The sequence below is a fragment of the Podarcis pityusensis genome, assembly GCF_964106645.2.
Source record: "Podarcis pityusensis genome assembly, chromosome: 7".
NCBI lineage: Eukaryota > Metazoa > Chordata > Lepidosauria > Squamata > Lacertidae > Podarcis > Podarcis pityusensis.
Window position 1 is genome coordinate 45,342,964 of NC_138031.1, and position 21,659 is coordinate 45,364,622.

At 40.3% G+C, this 21,659-nt stretch overlaps 2 protein-coding genes across 21 annotated transcripts in view; one reads left to right on the forward strand and one right to left on the reverse strand.

Annotated features, from left to right (window-relative positions):
- ZNF521 (zinc finger protein 521) overlaps nucleotides 1–15,810 on the forward strand; it is a 285,724-nt gene extending 269,914 nt beyond the window's left edge. For all 10 annotated transcript variants that reach the window (XM_081014396.1, XM_081014397.1, XM_081014399.1 and 7 more), the window contains one exon: nucleotides 14,970–15,810. In XM_081014396.1, the coding sequence (XP_080870522.1) occupies nucleotides 14,970–14,999 (30 nt within the window). In that variant the 3' untranslated portion in view covers nucleotides 15,000–15,810. The remainder of the gene's footprint in view (nucleotides 1–14,969) is intronic.
- The window catches only part of LOC308481772 (uncharacterized protein), a 246,900-nt gene that overhangs the window by 17,756 nt on the left and 207,485 nt on the right, over nucleotides 1–21,659 (reverse strand). For 7 of the 11 annotated variants that reach the window (XR_013988870.1, XR_013988871.1, XR_013988872.1 and 4 more), the window contains one exon: nucleotides 12,078–14,252. Coding sequence is in view for 3 of the 11 variants with exons in the window: in XM_081014494.1 (XP_080870620.1) it covers nucleotides 13,565–13,569; nucleotides 14,105–14,252 (153 nt within the window). In the remaining 8 variants the exon portion in view is untranslated. Of the gene's footprint in view, nucleotides 1–6,873; nucleotides 8,125–12,077; nucleotides 14,253–21,659 lie in introns of those variants that run through there. The other 4 variants (XM_081014492.1, XM_081014493.1, XR_013988869.1 and 1 more) reach the window with 3 other exon arrangements.

Consider the following 21,659-nt stretch of genomic DNA (forward strand, 5'->3'; position numbering starts at 1 on the left):
GCATGCTGACATTTGAGAATGGCTGCTGTACATAATAAATATGCCGGACTCATGAAGTTACAAGCAAATGTTACAGCGGACAGCAAGCAGCACAAACATGTCTGCATTATGGGAAAGGTTAGAATTCAGCTTCTCTTTGGTACATTCTGTATGGTAAATATGACTTGATAACTGAGCTACAGGTAGTTTTTCAAGAAGCGAAACAGAAATTGCAGCAGCAATAAGAGTTGGCACGTGATGGTATGACAGCAGAGATCTTGCTGACATGGAGGATCTGTCGTGGAGATGTTTTTGAACTGTGGGAACTTCAAGCATAACACAACCCCGAATCCCATGTTTTCTTTCCATGCTGGCAAGAGCAGATTCTGGGCGAAGCTGCTCTCTCTCTCCTGCCTTTTAAGCTCAAGCCTTTGCTGTTGTGCTTTTGTTGTTTATATATTTTGAATGCCAAGGCAGTTTAGCAAAGTTATTAGTTTATACATTTTGCAAAGGTAAAGTAACCATAAGAGCTTTAAATTAGAGTAAGTGCCACTTCACTATGACAGATTCCTTTGAGTACTGATTAGAAAGGAGGCCTCCTGTTGGCTGCCCCTTTATGCGTAGCAGCATTACTGTGTCTGCTTGTTTATAGCTTGCTTTTTCAAATGGTGTAAGCGTGCGGTAGGATGATGAATCGCCTTCTGATAGACAAGATTCTGCCTTTATTCTAGGATCAAGACAATGTTTCACTTTAAAGAGTTGCTTTAATTAGATGGAAGCGTTCCTGCCTCATCTAATGCAGTAGCTTTGATTGCATGTTACATAGGAACATGAGATATATAGTACAGTCGTTCCATCAGAGCTCCACAACACAGATCTGGGGGTTTTTTTGCAACATGTGGTGGGACAGGTGAAGGGACATATTGCCACACAGACATGGTGCAGCTAGCCTTATACAGAGTTCTTTTCACTCTGAGCCAAGGTTTTCCTTATTCAAAGGTAATTGCAGCAACATGGGATAGAAGAAAGAAACAGGGACAGGCATTCAACATCAGTGGGTGGTAATCAGTTGGGTTTTACTCAGAATAGACCCATTCAAACTAAGGAGAAGGATTAAGTTAGGTCCATTAATTTCAGGGGGTCTAAAGAGTAGTAGAAAACCACGCAATATTTTGATTTATAAGACAAACAACTAATGGCCACTCTGTTCTCAGCATCTTAAGATGGAAGCGAGTGGGAGAGAGGAACACCTGCCCAAAGGACAAGAGAAGAGGTCACTAATGAATGCATGTGAAACAGGAAGTGCAGAGAAAGAGGTGGAGAAAGGGACTGAGATGACCAGTAGCAAATGAGTTTGGCAGAGCAGAAAATAAATGGAGATGAGCAAGACAACATAGTCAAAAGTTGATTGTCTTAAATAGAAAGCCTAAGATTGTAAAAATGATGAAGTAACTGGAAAATTGTAATGGTGGGGAAAGTTACCTGAAACTGGGGGGAGATGTCATGTGCTTATAAGCACAAGAGCAATTGTATTGATAACAAGAAGAACAATATACCGTAGAACCAAGTCCATTCATACATACAAGAATAGAGACATAGGAGACAGAATACAAAATATTGGGTTGGTAACAGAAAAATCAAAGTGAATTTCTGCATGAACTCAATTTCATTGCTATGTCCTAAAACACAGTCAAAGTATATAAATGAGTTGAGGAACTGTCTGCTTATCCAGTATCCATTTTTAGCAAAGTCTTATTCATGAATTTCCATTTAAATACAATCAGTAAATTGATAGATCTCATCCTTAATAATGCAGGTTTTTTGTAGCAGACTTCCCAACACTCTCAAACATGTCTATTGTACCTAAATTTTCAGAATTGTTTTTTAAATAAAAAGTTAAAATAGGTCCAGTTACCTCTACTTATTTGTGAGTATATGAAGATAGTGAAGGTGTGTAGATAACAACTCCCACCCCACACATTGTAGGAAAACCAAAAATGCATGTTCACAAGTGCCTAAAGAATTTCAAGGAACCACAAGAGTCATTTAGTCCAACCCCCTGCAATGCAGGAATCTTTTGCCCAATGTCGGCATGAACTCACAGCCCTGAGATTAAGAGTCTCATGCTCTACCAACAATTTATTCCCAAACTGAAATTGAATCTATTCTGAATAAAGTGCTGTTTATAAAGCATATTGAACAGTTTTACCTGGATTTTTCTGTTATCAACACACGATTTCGTATTTGGTTTCCTATGACTCAGTGATTGCACAATATGTGATGGAATTGGATCTACCTTTTTTGTATATTTAATGCGAGTGTATAAACACTCATTAATGTGGGTGTATTTGTAGTCAGCTTTTGAAGCACTTTCATTTCAAGCACATCTCCTATTTCCACCGTTTGTTTTCTTCCATCTTCCCGTTACTTTCCCCTTTAAGCAACTTTCTATTCTAGACAATGCACCTTTGCGTATGAGGGGACCTAACACTATTTAATAAATTTATGGCAATATGCTCTGTAATCAGGCCTTGACTTACAGCACTATACTTTAATATTGTGGGGAGCAATTGTCCTGATCATCCATAACTGATTAACTCCTGAACTATCAGATCAGTCTGAGTCAGTGGATACTTTATGTAGGAAACTGCATTTCTGCACTATTTCCTTCTATGAAGTGATAACATTGTAATAGCACAGTGCATTGTAAAGCTGGAAACACTATAGATTGTGAACTGCTCTGGTGTTGTAGCAATGAGAATCTTGGACATTCTGAACATAAGCTTCCATATGCCAGAGATATCAATTATTTTTAGGAGACTGGAACAACTCTCAAGAGGAAGAAAGATGCTGACTGATAACTGTGGAGGGGATATGGTAATAGCGGTTTCCACAAAAAAATCAGAAAATTTCCGTGCACAATTTTCTATTACTTTTGCCCCTGGAGCAGTCAGCCACTGTTGAACAGAGTAGCTATAAAACTCCAGTACTCTGCTTTGGTAGCATTTTCCACTCACTTTGCACAAGTGTAAGTGATTACACCAGGGGCAAGGCAGCAGAGAATGAGGACACTACAAGTTTACAGCCAAGATCCACAATAAGGACATAAAATGTTATTGTCTTTTATAACATGTCACAGAAAACTCATTCCAATTTTTCTCTTCTGTGTTTGTGTTTTGGAAGTTGGTGGTTTTTTACAGTGCATCCTGAATTCTTGACCTTCAGGAAAAAAATGTAAATGTCTCATCATTTGTATTTATAAATAGATGGACCATTGTTTAGAACAGCTTTCTGCAACCTGGTGCCCTCCAAATATTTTGGACAACTCCCCTCATTCCTGACTGTTGGCCAAATTGGTTGAGGCTGATTGGAGATACGGAATGATGGGAGGAACCTGATGGGGAACCACCAAGGGAAGAAGGCTCAGACTCCAGGGAGTGATGGTGGGACAATGATGAGTGGCCACAGGGAGAAGATGGGGAAGATGAGATGTCAGAAGCTGAAGAGGTAACAAGGCTTAGTGAGCTTGTAGAGTCTGTGGCAGAGAGCCGTTCAGAATCAGAGGCAGAAGCAGAAAGCTTGGATGAGAGTAACGAAGAGGCAGAAATGAGTCAGGCTGGTGAAGAGTCATGGGTGTCTCTCCCTCCTGCTGTGACAAGCCCTGCCCCCAATCTCACAGAAGAGACATGAAGTGGGAGAAGCAAAGACAGGCATGGAGGCGCAGTCTCTGATTGCTTGGGGGAAACCCTGGAGAGGAGGAGACTTAGGCAGCTGTGAGGAAGTGGGAGCTTCAGTCTCAGCAACTGCTTCATGGGGGGGGGGGGCAAGACCTACTGGAGATGAGTTGCTGTGCTTGTTAGGCCTGATACTCTGCCAAGTCTGTGCTGATCGTGTTTTTGCTGATAAAGAGTTAACTCCAACTTGCACAGTATGGTTCACTGCTGGCTTGCTTCTGACAGTATCCATCACTTGGGAATGTCAGAAGCCTGACCAGACAGATTTGCCTTCTGCAGCCTCATAATTATTTCCAACCAATTATTTCATAGTGTCTGTGACATTATGAAACCACTTTCTCTGCAGGAGCACAATGAGAGGGTTCTCTCTTCCTTGCATTGTCTTGGCTCACTTGCTTCTACTGCTCAGAGATGGCAGAGATATCAGTACAGAGGGATTGATGGGAGGAAATGAAGGGCTGTGTAATTTGCAAGAAATCCAAGTGCTAATGGATGGTGGGTAGGTGGAATTTAACAGGAGGCTGTATGTAAGGCATAGTAAGATGAATGCAACAATTCAGCTGTCCTGTTGACTGTAATTGAAAATTACAGAAGATATAACAGGAGACGCTAGCAATGGCTTAGTTAAGAGAATGTGCTGATCCTGTTAGCTAGATGTTATCCTTTCTTTAAATGGGAAAAAAATGAAAGTTTGGTGAATTGAATTCTTAGAAATTAACTATTTATTGCCACATATAGAGGCACAAAGCTTGTTAAGTAGATACAAATAACTTTATAGTTGGCTTAGTTTTAAAAACATCTGTGTGATTATCAATTTAAGCTGCCATTATTTGCCGCTAATTACTAAACAGAGCTGTTAAATATTTAGTAGTAATTTGTTTAATTGGCTTTGACCTATAAAGAAGTAGTATGCGCATACCATGGGTTGTGTTCCCCGAGTCAGAACTGAGCAAGCAGGGAATGCATATGCCGTAAAAGAGAAACACCTTACAGCTTGTCAGGTTCCCTTGCTTTTTCATTCTTTCTCTGCTGTAGATTGATTTGTCTTGAAGGTATCTACAATTAAGGCACGAAGAAGGAGCACAGTGCATGGAAATAAAATGAGAGAGGTCGTACTTAAGCTTGTTTACAGATGTTCTAGTTTAAAAAGCACCAGCATGATAAATTAAACATTACAAGGCAAAAAAAAAAAAATTAAAGCAGAGAAACAACTGGCACATGAACACATCTGTCCATAATGCACTGACTTAATCCCTGAATATTTGATTAGATGGTCTCGCCTATTGAAGCCTTCTGTCTCTTGTTGCTCTCCTGTACTGGAACTGTTGTGGCATAGAAATGTGGTGATATCCTCCTCTGGCTTCTGTTTTCTTTCCAAACTGGCCGGGCTTAACATGGGCACTTTGTGCCTAACAAAAGCAACATGTGTGCAAGAAGTTTGAGCAAGAGGGCACTGCCTAGCTTGACAGCTTCCCACCTCTTAATTTTACCAAGGCTGTGCTCTATCAAGGTTAGAAAGTGTCCTGTGCCCATCAGAGCCCTGACTCATTTTAGGAGAAAACTTCCCATGTGGACCCAATTCAGACATCACAGTCCAACCATGCCTTGTTGTCTGAACTGGACAAGCGGTATGATTTCCCACAAATCGTAAGCCTTGTTCAGACATTAGTTTCCACTTGATTTGGGTTAGGTTCCCTGGAAATAGACAACGGTGCTGTATATGTTAGCCATGCCCTGCTATCACTCTCAGTGTTCCAGCACATGTAGATGGCCTATGCACATTTATCAGGCTTTCCCATCTCGAGACCTTCCCCAGCTTGTGGACAGCCTGGGGCTGCATATTGTTCAGCATGGGTGAGCCACCCTCCCGCCTGCCTCTGCCTTGGTTGGGCAGAGTGGCATGTAAATTGCACCTCTTCCACATACTTCGAAGACTAAAGGGAGTGTGATTGTGAAGGTGCCACCTCAATGAATAGAAGAGGTTCTTTGCTTCAGACTTCAACCTCCAACTTCTGAAGAGTGACAGACACAGCAGAGTGGAGACAGAGCTTAGCACTGCCATCTCCATGTAATGTGTAGCCATTACACATGAGCAGCATGCCCCAATAGGGCTAAGGTGGCCAGTATACACGTGAATAAATCCAAGGCTGGGCCTATACAGTTAGCAGAATATTGAGACAGTTGAATGGACTCTGCTACTGCCAATGTGGGAACTTTCGAAAGTTCACCTATGTTTTAAAAACTATAGAAAATCCTGCTGTTTTTGTTCTTTTAAGCACATCAGAAAGAGAGTTTCTAACCCAGCCTTTTCCTGCTGTGCTGATTTTACTGTTTGCAGGAAATTTTTAATGGAGGGAAGCGTTCAGAAATGATGTCTTCAACTCTAGTCTTGAAGCAGTGCAGTCCACCTGACTGCCTCATTCAGCTGTATGAATAGATTGGACTAGAGACCTAGGCATAAATGATTGTATATGCCAGAGCTCAAGTATAGCTCTGGTACTCCTGAGTGGCAAATTCTTTGCTTTCACAATGCTGCTGTTGTCCACTTACCCTCTCTTTGCTCCCTTGCTGGGAATTGGGAAGGCAGGTAGGCATGGCAACATCAGAGCAAAAAAGCTCCTACTCACTGCAGGAGCTCCTCCCTTACACAGAAGTATTAAAGGTAACAAAACTATGTTCAGTCCAAACCTACTTGCAGGTCTTTAAATATGTAATGGTGTTGATTTTTATCACAGCTGACACAGTCTTTTGCCAGTGACAGAGTCTAGTTTGGGATGAGTGAACCGAAAGCACTCCCTTCCTTCCAGTTACGAATACTGAGAAGAGATTAGTAAAGATCAATTAATTTTGAACATTCCAGTTAATTATTCTCCCAAAAATAAATCTGAAAGATAGAGGAAGAAAAAGTTGGTTTCTGCCCTCATTTTCTTTCCATTTCTCGCCTTGACTTTTGCTATGCTCTCTCACCTTTCTCTGTGATAGTGATATAGTGCTGTCCAGAGAGTGTTGTGTAGAACGGTGTTAAATGCCAAAAGAAAATTCAGCAGTTTCTTTTCAGGTTCATTGTAAACTGGGGGTGGGGAGGAGAGAGAAATCTCTGTTCCAATCCAAAAACATAAAAGTGCAGAGTTTCTTTTACAGAGAAAAACAAACAAATAAATGGAAGACATTGCCCACAGAATGCAACAGCATTTCATGCTCTGGCATTAAACTGCTCTACTTTATAATGCTGTGTTTCCACTAGATTATTTAGCAATGTAGCTTGACGCCTTGACACGCTGTAGTTCCATGATTGAAAAATTGGTCCTATATAGATTAAAGCTCTATACTGGCTCCTTTTACATCATAACTTCTATCTCACAAATCTAAATATCTCCCTGACACTCCTTAGAGCCAAGATCCTCTTCTCCAAATGTTTGTTTAATTCTACCTATGCCCCACTGATCTTATGAGGAGCTCAGAGAGGCTTACTTAAGGTTCTCAGGTAATCTCATATCCAGGCACCTTGGAGGAGCAACCCAACTTTTATTCAAACAGTTTTGTGATATGAAAAACAATGGCCATTCATAACCAAGATTCTTTCCCTCCCCCCGGTTTTGTAAAGTTGTCTTATGCTGCAGTCTTGAAGTTGGCATTCAGTTGACTGACAAGCTTTAGGGAGCAGCATACGTACTACTTGGCTGATGGAGTCAGAGGGTCATTGGTAGAATGGGACGTGCGCTGCCAGGGACACGGTACGGTAATATGGTGTGGCATGCCCACAGAAAGCTCCATGTGTGTAGATGCCCTGCCAGCAATGTGCCACCACTGGTGGGAGCTGAAATGAGGTGTTTCTGGGGCATTTGAGGTGAGGCCATGATTTCACAGGATCCTAAGCCCTCAGTACCGTCCCAAAACCTAGTGTCAGCTTTGTAGAGCTTTTTAGCCAAGGCAAACTTGTCTATCACTCTTCTCCATCTAGCAGATATTCACCATGGAAGGTGAGCATTTCCCATTTGCTTCTCTTCTGTTTTTATTTTATTTTTCACTTTTGCAGATCACTCTATAATATACATTCCCAGGGCACCTAACACAGTAAAAAAAAATTAAAAGCTACAACAATAAAATGGATTTATTCAATAAAATGTGATGAAGCGCTAAAACAACCTGAAGTTAAAATCAAGAACAGGGCAGAGAATAAAACATCAGTGCTAAAAATAGATTTAAGAGCTAACAGTAGGCATTAAAAGATTTAAAAGTCCTGGGGAAATAAAAATACATCTGCCTGGCACCAAAAATACATTAAAATAGACACCAGGTGAACCCTTCTGGGCAGTACTTCCTCTGGCAGGGTGCCGCCACCGAAGAGGCCCTTTCAACAGCAGCGGCGCTTTGCCCCTTGCTTGATGGATCACCCAACAGAAGGCGTCGGCTGATGTTCTCAAGGTGTAGGTAGATGCATGTGAAAAGAAGCAGTCATAGAATAATAATAATAATAATAATAATAATAATAATAATCTGAAGAAGTGTGTATCTGAAGAAGTGTGCATGCACACGAAAGCTTATACCAAGAACTAACTTAGTTGGTCTTTAAGGTGCTACAGGAAAGAATTTTTTACTTCAATAATAATAAAAAATTTATTTGTACCCCGCCCATCTGGCTGGGTTTCCCCAGCCACTCTGGGCGGCTTCCAACAAAGATAAAAAAGATATTAAAATGTCACACATTAAAAACTTCCCTAAACAGGAGTCGTAGAGTTGGAAGGGACCACAAGGGCCATCTAGTCCTGCAATGGGGGACCAGATGCAATGCAGGCATCTTTAGCCCAATGTGGGGCTATAATCTATGACCCTGAGATTAAGAGTGTCATGCTCTACTGACTGAGCCCTTCAGGTACACGGTTGCAAGCCAGGAGGAGACTTGAAGGTCAAACACTTTGTATTGGGCCCAGAAAATGGACAGGAAGCCAGATAAAAGAACTCACATAGCCAGTTCCAGTTAGCATATTCTGAACCAACTGAGCTTTTTCAAAGGGAGCTGCACGTTACCAGGTCATGGATAACTGAATTCCTCTCTGACTGTGGTTTTTTGTTTTTTTACACATTTGCCTTCACTATTGAGTTTTGCCCCGCTCCTTTAGTCATTTTTTGTTTAACCAAAATAAAAATTGAAACCTTCCCCGCCCCCTTGCTTGGTGCATCTCCTTCTTTGTGTTCTTGAACATTTCTTTGTCCAGTTTTGCAGGAGCTATATCATCAATCCTGAAAGCTAGGATTGGAAGTTCTGGAAATCTTATTGAAATCAAACCACCTGCTTGGCATTAGGGCTTGTAATCGGGGTATGCTGGGCTTGCCCATTTTTACTTCATCTCTATCTCTCCCACCCCCACCAAGTATCCTGCCATTTTCCGAGGACAAACTGAAAGCTATCGGTAAGAGGTTTGGAAGAAGGGAGCAATGGATTGGGGTGGGGGAGAAGCAGAAAACCTTGATTAGAAAGTATAATTTAATAGAATGTGTATTGAACCAAATGTATTGATTAATGTGGAGGATATAGTACTTATATTGATTCAAACTAGAGATTTAGTACTAAAAGCTGTAAGCCAAAAAGCTGTTGCAGATTGCTACAAAAGTCAGTTTAATGCTGTCCTTGAGAATGCCTTCACAAAGAAATTCTTCTAATGTTTGAGGAGTAGGTAGAATGCTGTATATGTCAGTTTGATCCCGGAGGGTTTTATTTTGTACTCTAATAGCTGTTACGAGCCTACATTATATCCAAGGAGTAATTTTCCTTAGGGTTGCCTGGCTCGCTTTGTGTCAATATTCTAGCATTTTAAGTCACGTACAGTATATGCTTCTGGGAACAGCGCAGGAGCCAGCCAGACTCATAATGGTCTGCATTCATTAATAAAGGCAGAAGCTTCTGTCCCTCCATTGCCCACTACAGGGATGCCTCCCTGGTCTTCTGGGACCTGTACAGACACATTTAAAGAAAGCTTTATTTTGAGTGGGCAGGAGATGAAATGCAGGACTTGGAGGCATTTCCTAAGTCAGCTATATGCCCGAGCACAGAGGTGACCTTAATGGGTCAGAGAAGAATGCAGGTCAAAAGACTTATTATCCAGCCTGTTGGAAACCAATTGCTTTTGGTGTGTGTGTGTGTGTGTGTGTGTGTGTGTGTGTGTTTGTGTGTGTTTGTGTGTGTTTAAAAAAGTGGTGCTTAAAGGTTAGTGATGTAGAAATCTGTTTTACAACCTGAAACTGTATTGGAATGCCGTGGGCTTACAGAAAAGGGGGAGAAAGCAGGAACGGGGCTTAGTTTTTAAATGTAGATTTCCCATCAATTTTAAAATGTTAGTATACCATAATTAGTTAATCAGTGATGATTGATTACTTTCTTGAATTAAGGAAAGAGAAAAACATGCTGCTGTGATTCTGACACCATCTGTTGAACAATAATGTCCCCATTTAATCTTTCTATTTCTTTATTTGTAATCTGCTTTTCAGAAACAATTGCATTCATTTCATTCAGCTTCGAAATGTCTCATTTAAATTGAATGCGATAGCACTTCACGTTTGGGATTCTAATGGGGTATTGGAATCAGGGGGAGATTTTTTCACGGTAGTTTTTTTTCTGGCACTCTGTTTCTCTTTCTCAGATTGCTTTCTGTAAGAATTTAGTTCAGGTAAATACAACAGGGTGGAGAGGAGACTTCAAACAGTTGCTGGGGGGAAAACCCCTGCTTTTTCACTGCTGCAGTGAAAGCTGTGGAACTCAGTGACAAAACACAAGAGCGTTTCCCAAGTTCACTGAAATGGACACAGCCCAAGTGTTCAAAGCACCAAGCTGCCAACATCAGTTTCTGAAACCTAAAGGGTTGAATAGATGATCATATGAATGTTAAGTTCCACTGATATCACAGAGCAAGTGCCCTTGGAAAGCTAGTATTTTAGAATCTTTGGCATGTGACATATGCTGACTTCACATTGTTCCGTGGAATGCAAGGATCCTTGAACACTATGGCTTCATTTTTGTTGTTAGGAAATAATTAAAAACAAAAACAAAACCCTAACGTTCTATTATTGTGTTTTTGTCATTGCACCTCAATTTCTGCATACAGCATGCTTTTGCAAAGCAAGATTACGTGTGTGTGTGTGTGTGTGTGTGTGTGTGTGTGTGTGACAAATGACAAAGCACAAAAGACATCAATTCCGATCCTGGAAAAGAATATAAATTCTAATCCAGTTTACTTCTTCAAACTGACAAAATCTACAAAAAAGCTGAAAGAGCTCCCAGTATCAAACTTTCTCAGCAATATACAACGCAGATATATAAATACTGAGGTAATAGGATTGAGATTTCAAAAATTTGCTGAATTTTATATCTTTATTTAGATGAGAATTTTTGCTTTGCCCTTTTAATGCACACGCATCACTCAGGGTGCCTTAGAGTGGCAACATGGGCAATAATAATAGAGTGGCAATATGGGAAGGAGAATGAAATTACTTAGTACTGCATGCTTTCCAGAAGATCAATTTTAAAAAACATCAGCCTCAAATATACTGTATGTCCTGTAAAGGGCAAATTCCATTCTCAGAGTTACACAGAAGCTCTTAACTCTAATATTGGTTCTCCCTGTGCACTGAAAACTCCCATGTTCATGTCAACAGGAGCTCCATCTTTCGATTTCCCCACTTGTGTTAGCTCCTATTGTCATGGAAGTGGGAGTCCAGAGCACATGGAAAGAGGAGGATATCAGAGCTCAGATCTGCTGGGTGGATAATAGAGGAAAATTTTGTCCTAAATTTTTAAACACAACCTTCTTTATATAAAAAAACACCCTTAAACCAAAACCTCCAGCAGTTCATAACTGGGATTAATGGTTGCAATTTTCAGTCGCTTATACATGGTGTCTCCAGTAGACAACTTTTTTGTTTTTTTGTTTTGTTTATGGCAGAATATAATGTAGCTCTCTGTGGGATTCAAGAATTTTTCTCCTTCCCTTACCTCTTTCCTCCCATCTTTCACCTTTTTGTCTCATAAATGTTATATCTGCACTATACTCAAAAACAGCCTTTCTCCCTAGGCAGGTATTTCTTTCTAGTCCATTGATGCTCTAAAAAAATGCAAAGAGGTTGCACATCCTTGTAGTCTCAAGTATTTAGGGAGGCTGCTCAAGGTACATGTTTGTGTCTTTGCTTAATTAGCAATTTTTCTCGCTGTTGCTTCTCTCTGAGTTTCTGTCTCCATGTTCTCTTGAGAATCTTGTTGTGCAGCAGGCCATATTGACTATGGAGCACCACAGCAGGGCTCAGCAGAGAGTAATCCCATGGTTTCTTTTATATCTTCCACATTAATGCCTTCATGCTCTTTTTTTTAAATGAAAAATAATTGTGATTTGGAACATCGGAGGGTGCCTTATACCAAGTCGGGCCATAAACCCATTTTGCTCAATATTGTCTACAGTGACTGGCAGTAGCCTTCCAGGATTTCAGATAGGGTGTGTTCCCAGCCTGACTGGGACCTTGTGCATGCAAAGCAGATGATCTACCCCTATGTCACACCCCTTCTGAGTGCTGATCAGACATCCAGTCCAATGCCCTGCAATGCAGGAATCTCAACTAAAGCATCATGGCCATCCAACCTCTGCTTAAAAACCTTCAAGGAAGGAAAGTCCACTACCTCTCATGGTAGTATGTTCCACTGTTCAACAGCTCTTAACCATCAGAAATTTCTTCCTGATGTTTATTGGGAATCTCCTTTCTCGTGGTCTACTAAGACCCCTAGATCCTTTTCACATATATTACTGTTAAGCCAGGTGCCCAACATCTTATATTTGTGCAGCAGGTCCCTCTTGCCTAAGTGTCCCTATTAAAATTCATTTTATTAGTTTGGGCCCAGATCTTCAAGCTGTTAAGGTCATATTGAATACTGATTCCATCTTCTGTGGCATTGGCTGCCACTCCCAGTTTAGAGCCACCTGCAAATTGCATGAGCATCCCCTCAATTCCTGCATCCAAGTCATTTATAAAAGCACTGAACATTAAGGGGCCCTGGACAGAACCCTGCGGCACCCCATTTGTCACTTTGTTCCAGGATGAAGAGGAAGCATTGCCCATAAGGCTTTGTTTCCAGACCCTTTATCACCTTGATCACCCTCCTCTGTACATGTTCCAGCTTGTTAATATACTTTTGAAGGCTACATAAACCTACATTATGGTGAGACTCTTGCTGCTCAGTTTTGCCATCAATGCAATGCAACAAACAAAGTCTGCCCCATTGCTTGGGCAGTACAGTCCCATCACCTCATTCCATCCCATTCAGAGTGAGGGCAATCCAAGGAAGTTATTTACCAACATTAACATTGTCAAGTAGTGAAATCTGATGGGCCTGTGATTCCCAATTGGCCAGGATCATACAGTGAAGGAAAAAAAAGGCCTAAATATACACCGAAGTGGCAATATAATGGGTCTGGGAACAGGTAGGTGGTGGTGGGGAAATAAGCCTAATGCAGGGGCAGGTTTCAGGTTTTTGTTCAATTTTGCATCCCTCAAAAATCCAGTTTTACCTAGAACATGTTCAAGCATGCAAATTCATTCAGTACAGCATTATACATTTATGCTTCAGAGAAAATTCTACTAAAGTATTTCAGATACTAAACATGGTTGTTCCTCACATTGCCTTTAAGAAGATTATAACTTGATTGTTTGAGTCATCTGGACCTACCTGCATCGTAGGGAGCACCGAACGATGTAAGATGTGAGCGGATTAATAGGATATCATCAGGCATATGGAAACACATACTCTGGTGTTGTCTTGGTCACATGGATTTGAACACATTTCAGACATTACCGTAATAAGCACATTTCTGTCACACTAAATCAGGAAAACTAATCTCTTAGTTATATTCAGTTTAAAGACAGGCATTATTGGTCATAATAGCCACTATTTGCAGATCTTATCTGTCATTGTTTTACAGCATTTTGATACATGTCGACTGATGTGGGAAATGCTATGCATGAAATCAAATGGTCTTGGGTTTGCTTTTCTGCTTTTTAATCTTTTAGATTGTTAGTCAGCAGGCAGAGCCCTTGTTGAGGTATTGTAGCGACTAGTACACTGTGCAACTCAGTCCTAAACATGGGTGAAATTCAGCCTTATGATACATTGGGTATATGCACATGGGGAATAAGATCCACTCTCACAGTAAAACTATCCTCCCGACATGCTGCACACATACACCCTAAATCTATTCTGGGGGTTCCCCCAACCCTCTAGAGCAAGTTGAGGGAGGAGTGGGTGAGAAATCCTATTGTGCAAGCAGGCCACTTTCCACACACTGAAGGCCCACCTTCAATTCCCATACAGTTATTCCCATAATGTTCAGTGGGATTTATTCCCTACTAAGTACCTGTAGGATGCTTGGGTGTAGCCTTAGGTGGTGTCACAAATATTGAGTCATACACGAATAAGTTCTGTCTTCCTTCAGGATTCTTCTCAAACTTTCGTTTTGTCCTTAGGCTCACTTGCCACGTACTACTGACCTCTTGAAAAGATACCTAGGGAGACATCCACACAAAGAACTATTATATTGAGATTTGTCCTAGGCTCAGCTGCAACATACCAGTGGCCTTCTGAAAAGATACATAGGAAGATATTAACACAAAACAGCTAGCATACTAAAATTTGCCACCAGCGGATAGATCTGTAAACATTCTCACAAAAGGAAGGGCCATGCCACATTCACTGGCAATCACCCCCAGATGTTTGCATGGTCTGTTGGTGTTTTCTGCATTATAGGCCAAAACCAACATTTTCACAAATGACCATTTAGGCAAGTACTGTCTTGGACTTTGACCTAATGTACTTTGAAGTGCATAAGATGAAGATTATAGAAATGATTCCAGTATGCAATACAGTGGTACCTCGGGTTACATACACTTCAGGTTACAGACTCTGCTAACCCAGAAATAGTACCTTGGGTTAAGAACTTTGCTTCAGGATGAGAACAGAAATCATGCTCCGCCAGCGCAGCGGCAGCAGGAGGCCCCATGAGCTAAAGTGGTGCTTCAGGTTAAGAACAGTTTCAGCTTAAGAACGGACCTCCGGAACGAATTAAGTACTTAACCCGAGGTACCACTGTACAAAGCAACATCAAAGTGTGTATAATAGGCCACTTAACACAGTGACATGCATTGCAGCCATATGTTCTTTTTGTGGCCGTGCTTTGTTTCCTTGGCTGTACAATAACCACATATCTCCTTTTTTTCTTGCAGAATCATACAATGACCCAACATAGCAGTTAGTGCAAGGCCCAGTTCTTCAGGAATCGATTCTTTGCGGGACAAGAAAAAAAAGGGAACATGTTTAACTCTTTGCACGAGACTTTCATTGTTAATGTATATTATTCAGAAACATTGTATTGTACCATAAAACTTGTATTATCAAAACTGTTGGATGTTCATGTGTTTGAACTTTTGAGCACCGGAGAGACTTCTTGTATATAAAGTGTTGCACATGTATTATGTTGTCTGATACTAAAATGGTCTTATAAAGACAAGTGGACTTGGGCCCTATTCAAGCAGGATTAAAAGAAGAATAACATATAAAGGGAAAAAAGGCTTAAGACAAATGTTATTTTCAAGGAAGAAACAGGAGAAAAAAACTAATACATTACAACCCTATTTGGCTTTCCTTTCATTCCAGCTTATGTCTACAATTTCTCTTTTGGTATACAAGCAAATGAATTCAAGAGTATTTTTATTGTTGAAGATACTTGCAAAAGTAAAAATAAATAAAAATGAACCGATTCTCTCCAAACTGACCCCCCAGCTGAATATGGCCTGTATATATATTTGTAAGCCTTGCGATATGACAGATAGCATTACCATATATGCAATAGTTGTTATGTAGATTGTCAAAGAAACTTTTTTTTCCCCTGGATACCATTTGAAGCTTTTGAGTGTTCAAGACTTTTCCTTAATGACGTCACATGGCCAAATTTTTGAATCAGTTGAACTAACCTGTATGTTACTGTTATTAATGTTTACTCTGCGGTCTGAACCTGGAGATTACTGGAATGGTTTTCCAAGAGGAAATAAATTCAGTTTACCATTACATTACAGCGTGGCTGTGCTTTTTGTCCCAGATACAAACAAACCTGCTCTCCTTTTGCAACTTAATTTTGACTCGTAAATAAACAAATTATTTTCCCCTTCACATCACACAGGATTCCACAAATCAGGCTCTTACTGCCTCTTAAGTTCTAGTTTAAATTTGTTATTGTTTAAGATGTATATTTCTTTAGAAAAATACCAGGATTGTCGTGGTAAGTGATCTGAATCCAGAGCTTGCAAATGTCAATCCCCTAAACCAGGGGTGGAGAACCTGTGGCCCTCTAGCTATTGTTGGGGAGTTGGTGGCTTGGGCTGATGGCAGCCCAACATGGACAATGGTCATGGATGATGGGAGTTGTAGTCCAACAACATTGGTGTTACTCATTCCTGTCCTGAACTTTGTGACTGCCATTTGTCCAGTTTTTTAAAAAGTCTGGGTGTTTCTGTTTTACAGTGCAGTCCTAATGTGTTTATTCAGAAGAATTAAATTTCACTGAGGTCAGCGCATTTATTCCCCAGTAAGGATGGAAGAATCTGTCAAGTTCAGTTCTCTCAGTTGCTCATTCTCCAATCTTAAATTTGGTTTTCCATATTTTGCAGAAATAAAAAAAACCCACTTTTTTAATCCTCATCAACACTTTAGGACAAAGTTCACCTAAGAAACAGTTTTATAAACAGTACCTATTTTTTTTGCAAGCAATTTTTCCTATTATAATACATTTTTGTGTAAGTTTAACTAAGACCATCATTTTCACGCATACTTTCCTCTGAGATATATATATATATATATATATATATATATATATGCGCATTTTTGCAAACATTGGTTGGAGACCTACATTGCAAAGTGCACATACTATTTTGGAAAGTGAGAGTTTTATAGATCTGGCTTTAACAGCATACTGAGTTGAATGTCTCCCCCCATCCCTCCTGCCCAAGAAGTATGCTTAGGATTGTAGCCTTTGCTTCCCCTTTCTCTCCTTTCAGTATTTTCACATTTCTATTTCAGCCTCAGACACTGTTGGAAGCTCGTGCGCTTAAATGATTATCTTATGAAGGGAGCGGTAGCCAGTTCTCCCCCCACCCCTATCCTCTCAAACAGAGGTGGCAACCCTGTTAAATTCCAGCCACAGCATTGACATGGACTCCTCTACCCTCCAGTCCCTTGTCCTCACTGCTGACAGAGATGGCAGTAGAGGACGTGGCCAGAAAGAGCGCTTCAGTGAGCACTCCAGCCTTGCATTTCCTGTGGGGGATTGTTCAAAGCCAGCCGAGAAGTGTTGCCGAGAACTGCATTAACCTGTTTGTCCCAAGTATGTGTAAAGGAAGGATGTACCATCAGGGTTTTGCTGTTGCTGCTGGTCCTCAGATATGCTGCTATGAATGTTCACCCCAAATCTATTCTCTGCATTTGTTGCACAGTGTTTCTGTAATCCTTATGCAGTGGTTAGAGCTACACAATGTGATACACAAAGAGTTGCTGGCCTTTTCCTGACAGGGTAAATTTTAAGTGTGATTTCCAGTTTGCTGAGTGTCACATTCTGAATCTCCACAGATGGGAGGGCTGGAAACAAAGTTTTCAAAGTGCCTCTGCTTGCCAGAGATTTCAAGGAAAAAATGTGCCATGTTTCTTTCTCCAGCCTTAAGAATTTTAGGCATCCGTTGCCAAGAACAAAAAAAAGAATATGGGATTTAAAAAAGTAGTCTAAGAAAATCTCATTTGTGCTGACAAAAGGATAAACATGGGCAACTGTGCATACACTGCAAGTACAATGCCAGCTTCTATTTATAATAACTCAGACACCCATTCCGCTTTCGTTTCCATTAATATGTTACTCATCTCTGCCAAATTGGATCTGATTATGTCTTCTTTCTTCATGGCAGATACCTTTTGCAAAAGTGCAGGCATTTATTTCAGCCTTCATGTGTGAAAGCGGGACATATTGGTTAAAACTGTAAATAGCATGTTTTTCGTCAAGTTCAAGTATGTTAGAAATATTACACCCCACTGTGTTTGTGCCACTGAGTTGAGACAGATGGTAGCTGGGAAAGATGCAATCTTATAATCAAAAGCTAAAATATGTCAAAAATATGTTAGCAAGCAAAACATAGCATATTACTTGCTTCTTATGTCATGACAGCTTGCAAAACACGCAAGGTTGTTGAATTTCTAGTTATGTAAATACAGTAACACAGTAAACACAGCAACAGCAAATGTGATGGTAGCTTTGTGCATCGATTAGTCCTGCCTTTCAGGGCTAGGGAATAGAAGTCTTCTGGTCACATTCAACTCCTGGTTTGAAGAGCGAGTCACTCATATCAAATGCCTGAATCCATTTACCTTTCTCATTAGTTCCCGGTTTCTCGGTGATACCCTAAAAAGCTGTTTAAAGAGATTATGAAAGACATTCAACCTTCCCAATGAGGATTGAGTCTTCCATGGGGGCTTATCAGAGCATTTAGCAAACAGAACAAGATTGGGGTATCAGTTTGCAGAACCAGGAGGTGGGGAGGAGGGAGAAATACAGAGACTCCGTATGAATGTGCTTAGTCTCTGGCATGCTAGCTTCCCCAGTGGGCCACTGAAGCTAAAATGAGCCACCCTAATGAGAAGGGGGAAAGTAAAATTGTGCCAGCATCAAGGAGACCAGGGGGAGGGGAAGAACAGGAGACATACATGCTGGATGCAAAGCAGGCCACAGGTTTATTGAATGAGAATGCCTGTTACTTGGCATAAAGAGTGGAAAGGCTAAGCAGAAGTCCCTGTTCACAGGCTGTACTATTCAACCAGATTGCTAAATAAGCTGTGAAGATAGGAGGAGCAAATGAGGTGGACTCTGGTCCCCATAGCGGCTTAGCTGCTGCATAAGCCCCTTAAGGGAATTTACAAGGAGTTAACTCTCACTTTTTCCAAACCATATGCCCAGACACAAGCTAGGGACATAGGAAGTTGTGTTATACTGAGTCAGATCATCTAGTTTCGTTAGTTAGTTAGTTAATAATATAATAATATAGCCCACCCATCTGTCTGGGTTGCCCCAGGTACTCTGGGCAGCTTCTAACACATATTAAAACATAATAAAGCATCAAACATTAATAGTAACAATCAACAACCAATAAAAAAAGTCAAAGTAACTTTAAAATAAACAACCTATATCAAATAAAGCAATATTCAATCATTCATTAGAATCTAATAGTAATAGTTTGCACCAAGCCTTTGGTCTTTCAAATTTCAGTGGGGCCATTCAAGCCTCACCTTACAATATTCTCCTTTATATACCTGCCAACACTAAGATTTCACTTCATGCCTCTGACAAAATGGGCCACAAAAGTCCAAAAAAAATCCACAAAGCTTGTGTCATAAAAATATTTTTTTTTAGTATTTTAGGTACCACACAATTGTTGACCATTTCTGCCATGAGAGACTAACACGGCTACCCTCTGCAAATACTTCTTGACTCTTTAAAAGTGCTAGAACATTCTCCACTCAACTATAATCCTGTCACAAGGAATGCACTTGTCCTTTTGCTTTTATCCTCTCTGAGACACTGTCCTCAAGAAAGAAGAGAAAGAGCTGTACCTTATATACCAACATATGACCCTCTATTTATATGAAAAATTAACAATTGCTTCACACCTTGATTGAATACTTCCTTATTTAGATGTCACAACAGATTTTCGCAGCCTTCGGAGGGAAAGCTTTAGAAATGTTAATATTGTGACAGGCAAGACACCTAAAAGCAAATGACTCATAATTGGCGACAATTAGAAATAACTTGGTATGAAAACAGAATATTACTTGCCACAGTGCTGGGGCTGGGAGGGTGAGCTTGCATCTCAGGTAATGCAAAGGACTCCATGGAAAGATCTTGGCCACACAGACAAGAATATAACATTGATTCCACTCTAATGCATTCCTTCATACATTACTGCTCAATTATCGTTCAAGGGGCCTTTACGCTTTACTGGCAAATGGAACATTCTCTCTGCGATGTTCCTTTCACTGAGTTGCCGGGATAATGGAAGATGAGCAAACAAAATCAGGCATGTTATCCTTCTACTCATAATGGGCACAAGCTTATTTATTCAAATGGTCTAAACATTCCATTGAACCTGAAGTCTGAATAAACCAACATACAATGTACGTAAGAGTACTTAGAAACAGTCTTATATAGAAGAGATAGAGCTGATTCCAAATGAGAAAACTTCAGACAATTAAGATTCAAATCGTGAAGACTATGATAAGTGTGCAGTTTCAGTGGATTTGCAAGACCAATGTTTGGAATCCTAAGACATTTATAGGAAAGTATTTCATAGACCGGTAGCCGGATGCTGTGCATGTTCCTAAATTTAGACCACAATTCCTACCGGTTTACTCAGAAGTCACCTGTGCTCAATGGGAATTACTCCAAGTGCACATAGAATTGTAGCCTTAGTGCCTTAGGCAACCATTAAATAGTTAGTAAAAAGATAAGAGGACAAGATTCCACCTTTATGTTTCTTTCATGATGCCAAGATTTCAACTTTACTGTTAATCTTACTTAGACAGACAGACACACACACACACACACCAAAAGTCAAAATTCTTATTTTGATACCAATTCTTCATTTGTCCAAAATGCTTGTGATCTCATTTGCTATGATCAGCAATTTCCTACATCACTGAAGTTCTTCTACTGGATCCCTCAATATGATTTTAAATCAAAGAAATACAGTAATTATTCAGTAACTGCAAAGAACTCTGTTTCATAGGATACATTTTTACAAGACTTTTAAATATAATTTATGAATATTTGCAAGCATAATAATTGTCTTTTCTGCTGACATTTTCAAAGCGACACTGTGATTTGTTGGGTCTCCAGAGAGTCTGAGTACAAAACTGATAATTATATTAAATATACATAGACAATAAAGAGTGTGTTTACATAACTATGCCCATAAATATCTGATTGAACAGTCATTGTTCTCAAACCCCTTTTAAGCAGCTCTCTGAGGAATCCAGTTCTAATGACATGATGGTTTAAAAGATGTTGCTCAGTCTTGTTCCATATTTAATTAACTTTCCTTTTTTAAACTTGTGATGATGGAGACAATAACAAATAGCTCTGAAAAGAGAGATGGCTTTGAAACATGAGTGAGAACTTGTCGTGCTTTGTACACCATACGCCAAAGGAAATTTGTATGGAAGAGCAGGCAGCACGGGCCTGCCAAACTCCGTGGAGAGTCAATTACTAGATCATGTGATAGAAATAATAATGATAATAATAGTAGTAGTAGTAGTAGCATTACAATATTAAATACCAAAATGAAGAATGTAACACTAGGGTGTGAGTAGAAAGATTCAAAAGACATGTAGTACCCACTTGGAACTTCTCTTGGGTCATCTTTGAAACGCCTCCTATTTATTTCAATGGATCTTGCAGAAGGAATGTGTCACTCGTTTCAACATCAGGCGGTTACAGGGAGTGTTACAAATCCAGAGTATTTTTTGCTGAGATTGTGTGTAAATAAGATCAGAGAGGCATGCACAGCAAGGGAGAGGTTGCTGTCAGATCTGTGTACTGCTAGCCTTTGTGACCTGGAGGCTGCCAGAGAATAGACAATGAAGGTATGTTATCCCTGTCTGGGTATGATTGCAGATGAGGGCCACCTGCTGAAGCTGGTTACAAAGTACTCCATGCCACCAAGGCCACTTGTACCTCCAGCTGCAGCAGATGATCCAGACATACCTCAAATTGTGCAGCTGCGCCTTTAAGGGGAGGTGCAACCTCTTCCAGAAGTGGTTGAACCTCAGTCATCTCATCTAGGGAACCACCACTAACAGTGCCTCAGTCTTATCTGGATTTGATT